This window comes from Podarcis melisellensis (genome assembly GCF_964234715.1).
Source record: "Podarcis melisellensis genome assembly, chromosome: 6".
NCBI classification, from domain to species: Eukaryota; Metazoa; Chordata; class Lepidosauria; order Squamata; family Lacertidae; genus Podarcis; species Podarcis melisellensis.
In genome coordinates this window covers 68860790-68878015 of record NC_138538.1, presented here as the reverse complement: position 1 = coordinate 68878015, position 17226 = coordinate 68860790, and the positions used below count along the sequence as shown (strand labels likewise).

The 17226-nt window shown below is 45.6% G+C and overlaps 1 protein-coding gene across 2 annotated transcripts in view; it reads left to right on the top strand.

Moving 5' to 3' along the window:
• Positions 1–10381: 10381 nt before the first annotated feature.
• Positions 10382–17226, top strand: part of SYDE2 (synapse defective Rho GTPase homolog 2) — a 41023-nt gene continuing 34178 nt past the window's right edge. The window contains exon 1 of one of the 2 annotated variants that reach the window (XM_081914105.1): positions 10382–12558. In XM_081914105.1, coding sequence (XP_081770231.1) covers positions 11112–12558 — 1447 coding nt within the window. In that variant the 5' untranslated portion in view covers positions 10382–11111. The remainder of the gene's footprint in view (positions 12559–17226) is intronic. The other variant, XM_081914106.1, reaches the window with a different exon arrangement.

Here is a 17226-nt window from a genome sequence, read left to right as displayed (position 1 = left end):
TGCACACACAAAAGACTTTCTGTGCAACTATTTATACTCTGATACCTAAAATGCTTTTCCAGCCCTTTGCTGTGGCACAGAAGCACTGGCGTTGCATATGCAAGCAATGAACTTATGTGCTCATAAAGGGTTCCCCCCACCCATTCTGGTTTCAGTAAAGAAATACTCCCCCCCCCCCCGCTTTAAAACCACTATGTGTATGTCTAACATAGCTGTGACTCATATGTGAAATATTTCATTTGTTTAATTGCATGGCAGAGTAAACAGACGTAGAATTCCATATGCCTCCAGGCAGTCTGAGTTTAAGCTTTGGACTTTGCTTGCTTGCTAGCTTTTTACTTCTCTCTCTCTCTCTCTCTCTCTCTCTCTCTCTCTCTCTCTGCCTCTTCCTCTCTTTCTGTTGGCTTTACAGCCTTTCGATGTATATTACTGAAACTGCCCATATGCAGCTCATGAATATACTCCCTAATTAGCAAATGACGAAATACATACAGCCACAGAAATGGTTCCCCCTTCAAGCTCTCGTATAAAACTGCGAAGAAAAATCCACAGTCTTTTGTACAACTTTTACAAACTTTTTTTTTAAGGGGGGGGGATTGGAAACATGGTGATGATGATGGCGACGACTTGTTCTGGCTCATACCGCAGTATAAGCCTTCTCATTAACCTAAACAGAGAGCAACATATGGTTTTTGGTGGTATAAATGCTTCAGGCGATGCTCTCGCCGCCATAGCTACATTCTCTTGTTCAGCTTTGAATTACTTTTTTGTTTATTAAACAGAACTAAGCCTGGAGAGCTCAGTTGATTAGTGTGATAAGTATAAATTGGGGCTAGAATCCTAAAACATCTCAATACGGATAAATATAATGTCTGTAGGGGGGGAAAGCTGGTATCTGGGTTGAAGTGGGAATAGAATGAAGTGACTGGGATGGTCGGAAGAAAGAAGAGGTGATGATAGAAAGTGTGGAATGACCCCCCTCTCCATCTCTACTGATAGATCGTTTCTTGGCTCACAGTGAAAAGTTGTTTTCAAATGTCCCGAGGGATGGAAACGAAAACTGTCTATACAAATCAATTGAGAAATTGATGTACCCCGGATTGGGCCCCAGTGTGTATTCCCCATCCCCTCATAAATCAAAACTAAACGAAAACTTAAGGTAGCAGCAAAAGGGGTAAAAATCCTGCTTTTTCGAACTCACTGATTATTTAATGTTATTTCTTTTTTTTTTGAACCTTACTAGTGTACATTTCAAAGCAAATACACTTCATTATCCACACTGAACCGTGTAGCTCACACTGAATACTGCAGGGCAGATGCTGAGTGCTTTACAATACCCTGGCAGTGTTACTCTGCAGTACCCTGATGCCGGTTGGGCAGAAAACTAGGAGAATCCAAAAATCTGGCAATGCTGTCCACTGTTTTTTTATCCCCATGCTGCAGGTTGAGCCAGTGTGCATTAATCCAGCAGGGCAGTTCATTGTTACACTCCTGTGGCAGGCTGGAGGCCTGTGCCGCAAGTAGCTTCCACTAGCCAGGCAACTGCGCTCCACTGTTAACGCTGCAGGTCAGAGGTGGAGCTGAGGCTGATTTGGATTCCCAGTCAAAAAACACCCCACACCTCTCAGGTTGCAGCAAAGGTCAGGTTACTTAAATTGCCTCCTCAGGCTGCATGCTGAAACCTCAGGCTCTGTTGACTTGCGTGCAAACTGCTTGCTCTTTTAACCGGTCAAAACCTTAAAAATAAAATAAAAAATACATTTTGTACACGGCTTAACATCCAAGTTAGAGCAGGGGCCTCCTGTCCTTGATGCTAATCCCCCGCTCCCAACCACAGGCTCAGGTAAGACTCCTCCCTATGGCAGGAATATACTGCAATATTGTGTTGTGGTCTGCCAACTAGTTTATACTAAGGCTGCACATACACCATACATTTAAAGCACATTGGAAGCATGTTACCCACCCACCCCAACACACACACACACACACACACAGAGAGAAGAGTTCTGGGAATTGTAGTTTGCTCCTCACAGAGCTAGAAGCTACAGCACACTTAACAAACAACAGCTCCCAGGATTCTGTTGAGGAAATAATGTGCTTTCAACATATGGTGTATATGCAGCCTAAGAATGAATCCACTCTTGAAGTTCCTATCCTTATGTAGTCAAAATGGCACCACCATCCACACACAATAGGTTTGGGAAACCCCCTCCCTCCAGAATTACACAAAACTTGAAAAGGAAAAACATGGCCGGAGGGACCCCAAGTACATCCTAATGAGGACTCTGCATGCTCAGTGGCCATGGAAGGCTGGCTGGCTGACTCTTAGGAGTGAGTGCAGAAAACAAGGGGGAGCAGGGTAGAAAAGGCCATAGTTGGCTGGAACCTAGGAGCACTCTGCACTGCGACATTTTGTTGCAGCAGCTCCCACTAAAATCAATCTATTTTTTAAAAGGTATGGTGGTAATACCTCAAACAGACTGGTTATGTTTAACACAGCCTCTCAATTCAGGAAAGCCCAAGAATCCTTTCTTGGGCCTTGAGTTTTCTATTATTTGTGTATTTCTGTGATGTGTATTATGTATGTTTTAAACTACATATGCTATGTTTTTGAGACCTGTTTGTTTTTGTTTGTTTGCTTGCTTGCTTGCTATAACCTGTATTTGGCTGACCAATAAAAACTGATGATGATGATTTGGAGACAGGCAAGCCTAAATGACACCAGTGCTACCGGGCTGAAAATGCTAATGTTGGAATAAAGGCCATTGCACCTAGTAAGACCTATTTCTGAATAAACATATTCCAAATTGCTCAGTAAGGTAATCTGAGAAGTCAAGAGAGCCTTGTATGCATCCACAGTCACTGCTGGTGTACAAGCTCCTTGGTACTTTTTATATATATACAGCCAAACCTTGGGCTACAGATGCTTCAGGTTGCGTTTTTACGGGTTACGGACCCACCGAAATTGCCTAATTGCAACCCACGCGTGCACAGATGCGCCGCTGCAGGTTGTGAACGCTGTGGGTTGCGAATGTGCATCCTGCATGGATCACGTTCACAACCCGAGCATCCACTGTATATATAAAAAGTGGGGGTACATGGGGTGTTTGCTCTATGCGTGCCACCTCCAGTCCTTCCTGTTTTGGTCCCACCCACTTTTTCTGTCGGCTCTGCCCATCACTGGAATGCAATTCCTGGAAGGATAGGTAAAGGGGACCCCTGACCATTAGGTCCAGTTGTGGCCGACTCTGGGGTTGTGGCACTTATCTCACTTTATTGGCCGAGGGAGCCAGCGTACAGCTTCTGGGTCATGTGGCCAGGATGACTAAGCCGCTTCTGGCAAACCAGAGCACAGAAACGCTTTTTACCTTCCCGCCAGAGCGGTACCTATTTATTTACTTGCACTTTGACATGCTTTCGAACTGCTAGGTTGGCAGGAGCAGGGACCTAGCAATGGGAGCTCACCCCGTCATGAGGATTCGAACCGCCAACCTTCTGATCGGCAAGTCCTAGGCTCTGTGGTTTAACCCACAGCGCCAACCTGTGGGCTAAAAAATGTCCTCCACTCCTGATGCACATAATACTAAGCTAGCTCTTCAGGGTTTCAGGCAGGACTCTTCTCCATCCCAACCAGCTTTCAAGCAGCTTCCTATGTCCCTACTCTGGGTTAAATGCAACAGCACGGGCGAAAACCTTAAAAAGCAAAACTGCAGCTAAGAATCGGCAGCCGGCCAAGCGCACATACCTGGTTGAGTAGATATGAGAATCAACCTTCAACGACCTGCTCTTTTTGTCCCAAGGCCATTTAATATTGACTATAATCTGGTCAGCAAATACAGGGGCATTGTTAATAGTATGCAGAATTTCTATTTTTATTTTAAATGTAATATGCTGTAGATAGCTGAGTAAAGCACAACGGGTGATTTTAAAATCAAGATCAATTTAAAAACAGAGCAGAACACCAGTGTCATTGAAATTTCGTTGTTGTGCACCAGTTCAAAAAGGCTCAGTTTGCATAAAGGGATATGCTGAGACAGAATTGACTCTGGAAAAGGAGAAGCAAGGTCACTCAGAGTTGTTTGCCAGCCGTCTTGAACAAGCCACTTTAATTTTTCCTTACCTCAATCGAAATTAGCCCTCAGGCAGGTGTCCTTGCTTTCAGTTCAATATCAGCTGCGGGACTTAAAACCACTTACGCTGGAGTAATTCCTACAGCTGGGAATGAAGCACAGCCAATGGATCAAGAGACTTAAACCAGTTTGCGTGTGAGCTTTTTGTTGTTCTTCCTTTGCCACGGAGTTGTGCTTTGCCGAAGACTTTTATCATTACAAGCGTCTTGAATTTCAGGCCTATGGCAGTCATTAATATTCTCACTTCGTTGGTGCCATATCTGATAGCTGAGGCGCCCAAAAAATGCAAGCGAGCAGGGACTGAAATCTTACTTGCATCTTATGAGACAAGTATGTGATTGAATCTGTACTGAGGCATTTAGCAGCATTATTTTAATGTAACGATGAGTGAATCAAAACACAAGGTCCAGAGATGAATTTCAGAATGGGCAAGCATTATTTTCTAGATTGCTGTTGGAAGCCTAATTTTTACAGTACCTGTACAAGAAAACACCAACACAGTTCTAGAATACTTGGCTTCAACACAGGACCTCAATGGGATCTGATTTTTTTTAAAAAAATAAATTTATTTGCAAATATAGGGTAGTGATTTTTTTTAATTGTTTTCTGCGGTCACCAGTTTGCTGGAAACAATCTGCTAAGTCTCAGAGCGATCTTATGAAAGTTCATAAACATAGGCTACACAAAGGAATCCTGTCTACTCAGAAGTAAATTGCACTGAATTCAATGAAACTTGCTCTCCGTCTCAGGCAGGTGTATAGGATTGCAGAACTCTCCACCTAGAATCAAAGGGACTTAAACATGCTTGTGTTTGGATCATGCTCCTATAAATTAAGCTGTGCTTGCAAACTGAAGTTACCACTTGTTGTCCTGTGCCCATGTAAAAAGTCCATAGCTGAACAAACTTACTGGGGAGTTCCATTTTATTGCAATGGGATCATTTCTTAATAATCATTTGTTGCTATCTATTGGGTAGCAATTGACTATTGGTTGCACAACAAGGTTTTCAAATTTTGTTTAATGCCAAATCATCGTAAAGTGATATCTTGATGCTTTAGTGATGCAAAAGAAGTAACATGTCATTTGTTCCCACTGTCTTCAGTTAAGTGAAGGAATGTGCCATATGTCTGCTCTGAGGTGGGGGATATCAGGAGAACCCCAGAACAGTGTGCAGAACAGATCACTTTGTCTGGCAAGCTGCTGTGCTTGTGCAGATGGAACATCTGTCATGGTGTGGCACTGAATTCCAGCCACTGATTTTAATATTGTATTTAAAAATTGTTGTAACCCACCCTGTGAAATTCTGGTGAAGGCAGGCAAGACATTGAATGACAGATAAATAATGCTCTCGGGTCCTCCTTGGTTTTGCGCCGTGTATTCCAAGGCTGGACTCCAGCTCATGTTGAAAGCTCTGGCTATGCAAAGCAAGATACCACGCTGTTTCCTGCCCTAGTTATAAAATAGTTATTGTGTATTGGATCCGCCTTTCTCCTTGATCCCACTTTGTGCAGTTGCCTCAACTAACACCACACCGAAAACTAAAACACTGATCGTAGCTATTCAGATGTGAATGGCAAATATTTTTTATTTGCTTAGAGGCACTTTTTTCTTTGTTGCTGTATCAAGTATTCCAGTCCCACCACTGAAAACAGGTTCTGGGCTACATCCTGGCTTGTGAAACCCTTTTGATCTGTGCTACCTTTTTTCCAATATGCCGTATTTTTGTTAATGTTGTGTTACATTGATAAGCCTTTCTTTCACCCCACGGGGGCACCCTAACACCAAGTCACAAAAGAACGGAACCATTCACAAGTAAGCAACATTAATTTTCAATATGTCACTGCTTTGACATTCCTGTTACCAAAATGTCAGAGTAAATGCTGACATGGTTTGCCAACATCTACTGTCTAAGCACTAACCTTTGACGAGCAACTTCAGGGCCTCTTTTCTCCCTTCCGTTGTTTTTTTAAAACATATAGCTAAAGTGGACTTGGACTAGACAGCCTTCACATAAACTGCTGTCCTCTGTAAAGTAGGATACAGTACATTGTCACCCTACATGAAAGCAAGGTGTGTTATCATCTCCTTATGAGTGAATCCATAATTCATCCATTGGCATATGCCATCACCATACTGAATATTTTTCAGCCCTGTTTCAAAGATACATTATTAGGTTAATAAGATTCTAATTATTTTCCCCATCCCATCCAGGCTATCCCTGTTGTGAAAGAAAACAAAGACTCAGAGCAGTGTTTTCCTTCAAATGTCAAGGGAAAGATAGGTTGAAGCCATTATTTGTCCCAGGGAAAGATCAACCATCTTTTTGGCTTATCAAAAAAATGGCTTGGATTTTTTTCTTTTAAAGAAACATACTGGTTTCAGTAAGGAAGTCAGCATTTATCCGGTAGATGGAATACTTCTGATACTTATTTTGAGAAAATGTACACTGTGTTGTACTTTTATGTTTAGGTCTGCGTCTTTGGATTAGTTGGGGATATATTTACAGGGTCGTTTTGCAATATGAATACTGAAGGATACTTCAGTCTCAAAAATGGGCATGTGAATGAAATGATGACCCCTGGTGACACAAACTGGTCCCTTGGCACCATTTACCATTCAGCCGAGGCCTTGGATTACATAAAACGTTTCTACCAGCTGATGGTAAATCAGTGTGCTGCAGGGAGTTCTGGGAAGATAGAGTGTATTCTGCAACAAAAGGGCTTGCATAAAGGCTAGTCATTTTCAACAAGGGACATCTGGCATCCCTATTTCAATGTCTTCAATCAAACAAGCTCCCAAGATGAAGTTGTGTTAGTGGGAGAACACTGTCAGAATTTTTAAGATCAGCGGTTCAAAAGGCTCTTCTTCAAAAACCACTTTGTGACCAATTCCACAGCACGTTTTCTTCTGTTATACGAGACCAGCTGTTGCACTTCTCTCTTCTTCTTCCCTATCCTCACACAAAAGCAAACAAGGGAAAAATACTCTCCGCAGCTCCACTAACCCCTGTTGCTTCATTGTGTTTTTCTGCAATGTTTGTTGAGAAATACTGGATACAAGAAAAAGAAATAATCAATAGAAAATGCCCACAAGTATATTACATAGTTATTTATCACATTTAAACATTATTATGAGTTTTAAACAAAACCGTAACAGGCGATGCTCAACATTAGCCATACCCAGTGCTGATGCATTCAGATCAATGGATTTAAGTAAATTAAGTCAATTGATTTGAAAGAGTAGGGCTGCAGGCGCATTTAAAAACACAACTTCCTCCAAAGAATCTGGAAAGCGAGCCACAATTCCCAGAACTTTTAACAAGCTACGGGTCCCAGGATTCCCAGGTTACGTGTTTTAAATGTGCTTTAAAATATAGTGCATATACAGCCAAAGTCATAAGTAGATGTAATCCAATGTGCTTAATGGTCATTATGGATATTGCTCACCATGTGTTAATTTAAGGAATGTTATGTGACAGAAGGAAGAATTTTTTATAAAAACCACATTGATTTCCATGCCCTAAGTAATTGTTTTTATTCTCTAACAAACAGCCCAGTTATAATACCAATCTACAATAAGATTAGTCCATTCTTGGACACTTGAAATACCACTCTGGACAGCATCAGCTCTGTCGTTCCCTCTCTGAGAAATTTCCGAAATAAGGAGGGAAAAGATAACACAATTTTGCCTTACTTCTTAATACAGTAGTACTTAACGATTGATCAAAACGGCAACTCGCTTCTATTCTAGGGGCTTTCAAAATTCCCGATGTTGAGCAGAAAATGGCAACTCATCTATTTCTCCAGCTCCTGGGACAAGTTGCAGACTAAGTAAGTCTTTGACCTTAGCTTGCAATTTCCCTTTGGCAGAGAGGATTCCAGCCCCTGGGGACGCAGTGTGACAGGGCAGTGTCCTTGCCTAACCTTATCAGGGTCAGGAGACAACAGCTGGCCCCCAAAGCTGCTCCTGCCTGCCAGGTGGCACTGCAATGCCAAAAAAAGGGGGCGCTGGTGGCAAATGGGCGGGAGTGGTTGTCATCCCCAAACAGTGCCTATTTTGTCCAACTGTTCCCTTCTTTTAAAGGGTCACATTGAAACTGCAGGTAAGTGTAGCGCTCCATTGCGGAGACTGCAGTGCAGAGACATTTGAGGGCTTTTCCATGGTGTTGGCTCCGAAAAGGAACACTGCAAGTTGCAATCGATTAGGAAAAAATTAAACAAGACCGCTGCCCCAAGGGTAGATTGGCTCTAAAACATGGCAATGAGTGTGACTTCTAAATCAAACTAGGGCTTCCATATATTACTTTAAATGAAAGAGAAACAAACAGGCACCCAAAGAATAGCTGCCATTTGCATGGATACACCAGAATAAAAGTGCATTTTAAATAACAATAATTGCTGTTATAATCCAGAGAAAAGAAAAAAGGAGAACATACGTTAGTGAATTGCATATAATTTTCTCATGTAATTGCAAAAGGATTATAAGTAATCCTGTGCTCGCTCTGCCTGCTTATTCCAAAATTGTTTAAACGTTTTCCGTTCTTGCTCAGATCTATCTCTTTTCTTTTCGCATCAGACCCAAAGGATCCAGGCGATTTTATTTAAAAGTTGCCAGTTCCTAACTTTTTTAATAGACTGTTCCCCTCAGATGGGGATACCTATTTCTTTTTCCAGTACTTCACATACAAAATCCTTGCTGCTAGAATCATAAATCCTTGCAGCTAGAATCCCATGATAATTTCTCTCCCTTTTTTCTCATCTTCCAAAGCACTTGAATGCCTTCGCTTGCCTGACCATATGGCAGGGAGAAATCCAGCCTCTGCCTGGAGGAGAAGCCATGTTTGCTGAATACGAACCTCTCCAAAGAGAAGGCACCAGGGCCTGTTAGTCAAAGTGATGCAAAGGCAAAAGATGCTGAAGGGTGGAGAGAACTGATGAGATGTTGGACTTCACAGGGGTCCCTAACCTGTCCCCCTCCAGGTGTTCTTGGACCACAATGCCCAGTGTTCCTCACATACTGAGGCTGGGGAGAGTTGGGTGTTCACCCCCCCCCCCCCCGTGTGGTCTTTCCTGTGCCTCCTAGGCTGGCTTGCTGCCCTCAAGTGGAGGGAGGATTTACTCCCCTCAACAGCAGTGAAGGACCTTTTGTGTGGGGAAACGAGGGAGCTATCTGTCTGCGTAATAATATGCCGATGCAACGCCCGATACCGGTAATACCAAAGTTGCCGTATTACCTGTTGCTGGGCCGTCCTCCAACACGCTTGCAAACCTGGAAAATGTTTAAAAATCTTACACTGAGTTTATTTTTACAACAACCCTGCAAGCAGACCCATTTATTTTCATTGTGCAGATGGAGGAGCTGAGGCATAAGAACAGAAGAAACTTGCTGGATCAGGCCAAGGGCTAACAGCGGCGGCAGACAGGATGCCCACGGGAAGTCTGCAAGCAGGACTTGAGCTTGACGGTTCTCTCCGCACCCGTGTTTCCCAGCAAATAGCCATGGTGCTTAGCAGCTGCTGGCAGCCTTGCCTTCCATGAATTAGAGCCCTTCAAATGAGTGGTCATAACTTCTCATCAACTTTCCAGTAAGTAAAAGTAGGATCTTGTACATGGAGTCATGGCAGATCTGTTTCCCTTTGCCCCACATGAACCTGTGGAGACCCTAAACCGGCTCCACCTTTTGCCTCCATCTAGATGGCATGGTTGGGGCAGGTAGGTGAAAGGGGTGCTTTTCCCTAGACCAGGGGTTCTCAAACTATTTTCTCTGGGCCACATGTTCGGAATAAAAATTTGCTCTTGCCACACGAAACTTGTTTTATTGATAAGAAACACACTGAAGAAAAAACAACAACTCCTGGCAGGGCTTGATTTATAACACAGAACACAACTACTTTATGACATTCAGAAAGTACAGCCACATAAGAACAGTAACCATTCCCAAAATATAATCATAAATGAGCCGCTTGCCTATGTACCATAAGTATGTATGCAAACTCAGTGCAAGGTGTGAGCTTGCTTTTGCAGCGTAATCTCATTTGTATTAGGTATAATTTGAGACAGACAAACTCTTCTCATCAACACAAAGAAGCCTTTATCTTTTCTGATCTTTCCTATCTGTCAGAGTTGAAAATCGCTGTTCACAACAGCATGTAGTGGAGAACTGCAGAAAAATAGCCAATGCTCTTTGAAGAAAGGCTTGGAGATTGTGGTTGTATATCTCTCCCCACCCCACCCCAATTATTGCTATGCTATGCTATACTGAAACGTTTAAATGTTTTTGGATTGTCTTTGAATCTTCCTGAGCCACTTGCCATCATCTCCTTCACCCTTTGAGAACCACTGCCTTGGGCTCAAGCAATCAAAGGCAGAGGAGCCTCCCCAGAAAAAGGGAGAAGAAAGCGAAGCAGCCTCGCGGCTAAGCCCAATTCCCTGCCCAAGGTAGGCTCACTGAGGCTCGCGCAAAGTAGGTGCCTTAGAGGGGCCAGTTAAAGGGTTAATTTCCAGGCGAAGGAGGCGAGAGGGAGCGGCGCTCGCCCCGCCCCTGCGCGTGGGGAGGGGAGGAGGTGCGCGGGGTTAAAGAAAAAAAAAAAACTTCTCCTCTCCTGTTGTTCTCCGACGTCCTATCCCAGCCTGTGCAGCCTCGGGGCTGGAACGAGGAGGCGGCGGCGGCGGCGCGAGGCCGTGTGCGCGAGGCTCCTGCGAGAGCGCTCAGCCCAGCTGCTGGCAGCAAGGCATGCGCATTGCAGGGCGCCCTCTCACCCCGCTCAGCTATGCCAAATATGTAGTGAGCAGCAGCAGCGAAAGAAGAGAGAGCGGGACGCGCGCGCGAGAGAGAGCGGGGACCATGGGGCGCTCCTGCCAGCCGGGCTCCGGGCTGCCGCGCTCGCCGTCTCCCTCAGGGGGACCCTTGCGCGCAGCGGCGGCGGCGGCGGCGCCCAGCAACTAGCCCCCAGGCGGAGAGAGGCGACGACCAGCGCCAGGCATGGCTGACCCTCTGCGCAGGACCCTCTCCAAGCTGCGGGGCAGGCGGGCGCAGCGAGGGGCGGCGGGGGAAGCCGCCGGGCACCCCAGCGGAGGCGGCGCCCTTCGAAGCCGAGCCCAGCAGAATCTGGCGCGCCCGGGAAACGGGGCGCCGTGCGCGCTCGGCAGCGGCGGGGTCTTCGCGCCCCACCTGGAGGAGCCGGAGGCTTGGTCCCGGCGGGGGAAGGCGGCAGCGGCGCCTGAGGAAGAATCCCCCGGAGCCCGCCTTTGCCCGCCGAAGAACCGCGTGGAAGGGACGCGGCAGCTGCCTCCGCCGAGCCCGCCGGGGCTCCGTGCGCCCCCGCCGGCGGCCGAGCTCTGCTTCTCGTCGTCGTCGTTTTTCCCCCGGGGGGAGGACTCGGGCTCTGCGCTGGAGCGGGGCGGCGGGAGCGAGGAAGAGGACTATTACGACAACCACAGCCTGCCCGGCTGGAGCTGCCCCAAATTGGCGTGCCGGGCGCAGGGGAACGCCGACGGCAGCGTGGCCCTTGGCAGCGGCGGCCACTCCAAGGCACAAGAGAGCGCGGGCCGGCTTCGCAGCCAGCTGCAGGAGGCTTATTACCTGCTGATCCACGCCATGCACGACCTGCCCCCGGCTAGCCCCGTCGTCAGGGCCCGCTCCCCGCTGCCCTTCTCCTCGGCTGGGAGGAGCCACGATGCCTCAAGCTGGTCTTTCCCGTGCGGGGACGGGTCCCCGCCGTCGCGAGCGCCCGATTCCGGCTCCCAAGGCTCCGGCAGGGCCCCCGCCTGGCGCCGGGGCATCAGCAAGAGCTGGGAGAGCCTCCCCGCTGCCCAGCCGCCCGCCAGACCGCCGCCCTTGCGGAGGTGCAGCAGCGACGGCGCGCTCGGCCCCTCGCCCCGGGGCCACCTGCTGCAGCGGCCGGGCGCCAGGCGGGGACTAGGCTGCGGCGGCCTCGCAGCTGCTGCCGCCGGCTGCTCCGGCCACAGCAGCTGCGAGCAAAGCCCCGGCAGCCGGAGCGCTTGCGAGGAACATCCGTCGGCGCTGCCGCGGGACGACTTGGGCCGCTTGCTGGGCTCGGAGCTGTGCGCCGCCCTGGGCGAGGCGGTGGCGCTGAAGGGCGCCGCGGACCCGGCGGCGGAGGGGGGCGGCGGCAGAAGCCACGTGCGCCCTCCGGCAGGCACCCACGGCGGCCCCTTCAAGCCTCCCGCCGTGACGGTCCGGAAGCTGCAGAAATGGATGTACAAAGGACGCCTCCTCTCCCTGGGCATGAAAGGCCGCAGCGAGCCAGCGGGCGCTTCGTCGTCTTCGTCTCCCGCAAAAACATCCAGGACCTGCGGGCCACCTCTGGGCAGAGAAGAGGGGCCGGCAACGCCGCCTCCTGCCCCCTTGAGGGGTCAAGGTGGAAAGGGCCTAGGATCCCCTTCAGACCAAAGAATCTTGCTGACAGGTAATGATTTTTGTGACCACTTCCCCCCTCCTCACTTTCCCATGGTTGGGGGTTTGGAAGCCTCCCAAAAGTTGCTCTGTGCTTTTTATTTTATTTTATTTTATGGACAGTGCTTTTAACAGCTGCTTGATAGAAAGAAAACACTTCAGTGCAGTTTGCCTCACCCTTGCACCCTTGCATTTGGGAAAAGCTTCACTTGGCTGAATTGCTTTCAGGTGCAGGAGACTTGCCTTTTGTTTATTTTAATTAAGGAGCAGGCCTACTCCAAGCCTCACCTGCTCTGTTGCATTCTGCTAAAGGCAAAATAGTCTCAATTTCTGGGCTGGATGGAGTATACAACTAATGCTTACGGCATGTGAAGCTTGTTGACTTACTCTCTGCAGTATTGCATAAAAATAGCAAGTTTGCCATAACAGGCATGCAGAGTGTTGAGAAAGAGACAAGGCTTTCGTAAAGTTTGCCTGCCAAATACTAATTTGCAAGTAGTGTGTGGGATTCACATGAAGGGAAAACACACACACGCACAAAAATGAGGTCACTTGTGTTTGCAGACCAGGACAAGTAGGTTAGTTAAAGGAAAGGAGAGTACATGTAGAATAGGAAGAAATACTGTACAGTAACCATAACTTCTCCTTATTCCAGTGTGCAAGCTGGAATTTTTTTAAAGCTTATTTACATCTCATTTCATTGGGAGAGTTAAGCAGTTGCATAGATCTCCCCCATTCAAATTCAGCAAAACTTTAAAAATCTTGCCTTTGGCTCTGTTGTATTCTGCCATTAAAATATTAATTAAGGGGGGAGGGGAGGAAAGGCGTAATGCTTCTGAGCTTCGATTTCTCCAAAGGTAAGTTGTGGGGAGGGCTTTTCCGCATCAAATATTGCTGCAGGTGGAAAGCTGGCATAGCAAGGAGAGAGTTTCCATTTACCCTTGCATGCTGTTTTTCATGTGCAGGGAGCTTATTTTATTTTAGGCTGGGAGAAGAATTGAAATATTGAGGACTTGCCACATTGGCAGCATTTGAGCCTGGTGCAGCAGTGCAACCCCTTTCTCTGGTGTAAGAAAGCCTTGAGGAGGACCCTACCTGGAACAGTGCTACTCTAAATCCGATGGGGAGGAGCTGCCTCGGAAACAGTCCTCATTTTACCCCAAGTTGCAGAGCAGAGAGTTTCCCAGTAGCACTTCCCCTGCTGTGAATACAGTGTGAAAAGTCATCCTTAGTCTGGAACTATTTCTCCCCGCCCCCCCCCCCCAGCAATTTGTCTCTCTCCGCCCCAGTTACTGTTTTAAATTGTAACCTCTGCGTGAAATGGACGTGCAACACTTATTAACTTCCTCCCACCCCTGAAATCTCTGCCCAATGGCAGGTTCACAAGTACAGTACACCTCACAATTCTAGTGACAAAACAAAAACAGAGGGGGGGAGTGGGGGGGAAGCACATTGGGGTGGGGAGGAACATGTTAATGTTATCTGGTCAAGCACCACTACCTCATTTATTTCTATTGGCCCTGAGGGGGTGAAACATTCCCAGAAGGGTTGGCAAATCAACATGGATGCTTCCAGAAAAATGCCTCCCTTTTATACATTAATCTCGCAACGTGTTGCTAAACCGTGTTAATAGCTCACTTATTAAAGTACCCGTATATGAAGTAAGCTTTCAGTTTCTAGGTCCCTTGGTGTTTAATTTCTCTATAAAGTCCACATTATTGTGGATAGTCCAGTATTGTATGTAGAAATGAGAAGCTACAGATTCGAATAATAGTAATAGTAGTGATGATGATGATGGTGATGATAAATACTTGGAAAGTGCTTAATTATCTTTTTCTGGGCAAGCCTATAGTAAGTTTCCTTTGTGAAATACTTCAAGTTCATCAGAACATTGGGTTGGATCCAAATTGAGTCATGCTTAGAGCAGCCCCATTGAGTTATTTATTTAGAAGATTTTAGAAATGTTTAATCAAAGAGCTTTCTAATTTAAATGGGTAGCTTAGTAGTTTTGATTGGTTTATCCTAAGGGGAGATACAGTCCTTTCCACCTGTTAAACCTGTCTTTGGCCCTCTGTGTTGTTCTGGACCATTTTCTGCTGTATCGCTCTCTGCTTAACATCCAAGAAACAGTACAACTCAATAAATCCTATACTGTATTACCTTATCTAGTTCGTCAAGACAAAACTGCAGGGAGAGACAAATATTAAAGATGCTAGTATGAGGGAAGATGGCACCCACCTTAAATCAGCTGTTGTCTTCTGTACTAAATCAAAGGCACCCTCCACAGTGCCCAGGTCACACACACAAAATCAGTACTTAGCACACCACTGACCACATTCTGTGACAGTTAAAGAAAGACCTGTGTACCTGCTATGTCTTTAAAGCACATTCTTTCACTCACAGTAATTCTGGGCACTATAGTTTATTCCTCACAGAGATGCAATTTCTAGCAATTCTTAAACAGCAGTGCCCAGAATTTCTTGAGGAAAGGAATGCATTTTGCATGTACTCTAAAGGTACAGTGTGTGCACAGCTGATTGAAAGTATTTCCAAAACAGACAAATTCTGTATGTCAGTGTAGGCCAACGCTTCTCAAAGTGGGTGATACCGCCCCCTGGGGGGAGGCACTGGAATGATGGGGGCGGTAGTAACCTCGGGTGCAATTGGGATGGGGCATTGAATAAAAATAAGGGGGCAGTGGAAGCATGAAGAGAAGAAAATTTTGAAAAACTACATGTTTCATCTGCTGTTTACAACTACATCTTTATTTACTATGTTGTAGAACATAGGTAGAAATATAGATACATAAAAGAACACAAATTTGTCACTGCACCTTTCTGTAAAGAAGGTAGATTTTCTGGGGGGTGCTGGGTAATGTTTTGTTTTGTTTTTTTCCTGAAAAGGGGCCAGTAGGTCAAATAAGTTTGGGAACCTCTGGTGTAGACCGAGGCATTCTTCCTCGTAAGCAAGCCCCATGGTGTTCAGTGGGATTTACTTCCAGGTAATAAGATCACACAATTCAAAGACTACACAGGGTTTGAATATGTTTTGTCATTGCATTTTAGCACCCCCTGCCCCCCATCTTAAATAACTTCTAATTAGGATTGCTGCAATAAATCTACAGGATCGCTGTGGTGCTTTGCCCTTGTTAAACTTGCTTCTGCTGTTTTTGTAAACTAGACATAGCCTTAGGTCTAGTTTGTACATGTGTGATTAATGTTGAGTAGCTATGGATATGAGTTATGTGTTGAGAATTTGCTCTCCGGAGGGCTGTTAGCTTTCCTAACTTGTCCCTAATGGAGGAGGGAAAACTTGCCCTTTTAATATAGGGTGGACACTTGTGAATTGCTTCATCGTCCTACAAACACAGAGATGTGTATCTTGCTAAGGTACTCAGTTGTAAAGAAACAGACTGCACAGGAAAGGGAATTTCAGCAAGTGCTCCTGTCAAAATTCTCATTTCTACGGGGTAGTTAAAGAGAAGGGATTCTCCTCCTCTGCAAATGTTGCCCCCAGGGGCATCTCATGGCAACTGGCCCCCAGTACCCTCAAGTGGCCCATTCTCCCACAGCCATGGCTGTGATCAGTCTAGATCTTGCAGGAAAGCCAGGACATTTAACAAAGCTCCAGGATGTCTACTTTAGTGTTAACAGTGCTTGTGTGAAATAGTCACTTGCATTAGCAGGTATCGGTGCTTTTTATAATGAATGAACCAGCTTGTAAATTAAACGTTAATAACTTATTTATTCAAATACTCCTCTTTAACAGTGTGTGGTCTCTAATCTTAACTGAAAGAAGCAGTTGCTTTTTAATACAGTTTATTTCATGTTTTAACTTTTCCACATAAGTGTGTGTGGAATAGCTTCAGTGGAAAATGCTTTTCGAGGGTGCCTTTCCCCTCCCCAGTTTTGTTTTAAGTTCTGTTTTAGGATTATGCCTGGTTTAAAGTTTCATTGCTCTAAATCCTCCTAGATTTATTGCAAAACACTGCTTCAGAAAAATATAATTAGCCAGAGCATTCTAAGTATTGGTTGCACAATGGTACTACATTCTGTGTATTGTTATACAGACATGGGAAGGTAAAAATGCACATAATTACAAGGTGCCTGTTAATTGTACAGACTTGAGTAGTCACAGGAAAAGAAAAAGACTTATTCCAGAAATTTGGGTTGAGATGTAAGAATGCTTCTTGCCCCATACAGGGGCGGACTTTAGCCTTTCAGATTTTGAGTAATAACAAAATATATAAACCAACATAGCGAGTGATTATTATTAGTAGCAGTATTTTAACAAAGAACTTACCCATTTGCGTTTTTAAAAATAGGTAGAATGAATCCTGTCTGCTTGAATAGGTTGTATGGAGGCATGGGTAAAGTTAAATGAAGTCAAGTTCTGTTCTGTTTTTGGTCATAACCCCGAGTTTGATTGGCTGATGGGAAATGTTCTGCCTAATGGCTTCATTTGTACAATTTTTTTTTTTGCCTAAACTTTAAATGTTAATTTGTTCCATAGGAGACAGTAACACAGCGAAACTTTTCTTAAACCCCGCTTCCATGTTCTAGTAAAATTACAGGATTTTCCTAGTGAGTATTTGTTTAGCATATGGACTATTGGGAGGCCATGATGGTAGCCCAAGCCAAGTCCCAGAAGGATGAAAGAATCTAAACTAGTCAAGAATCTG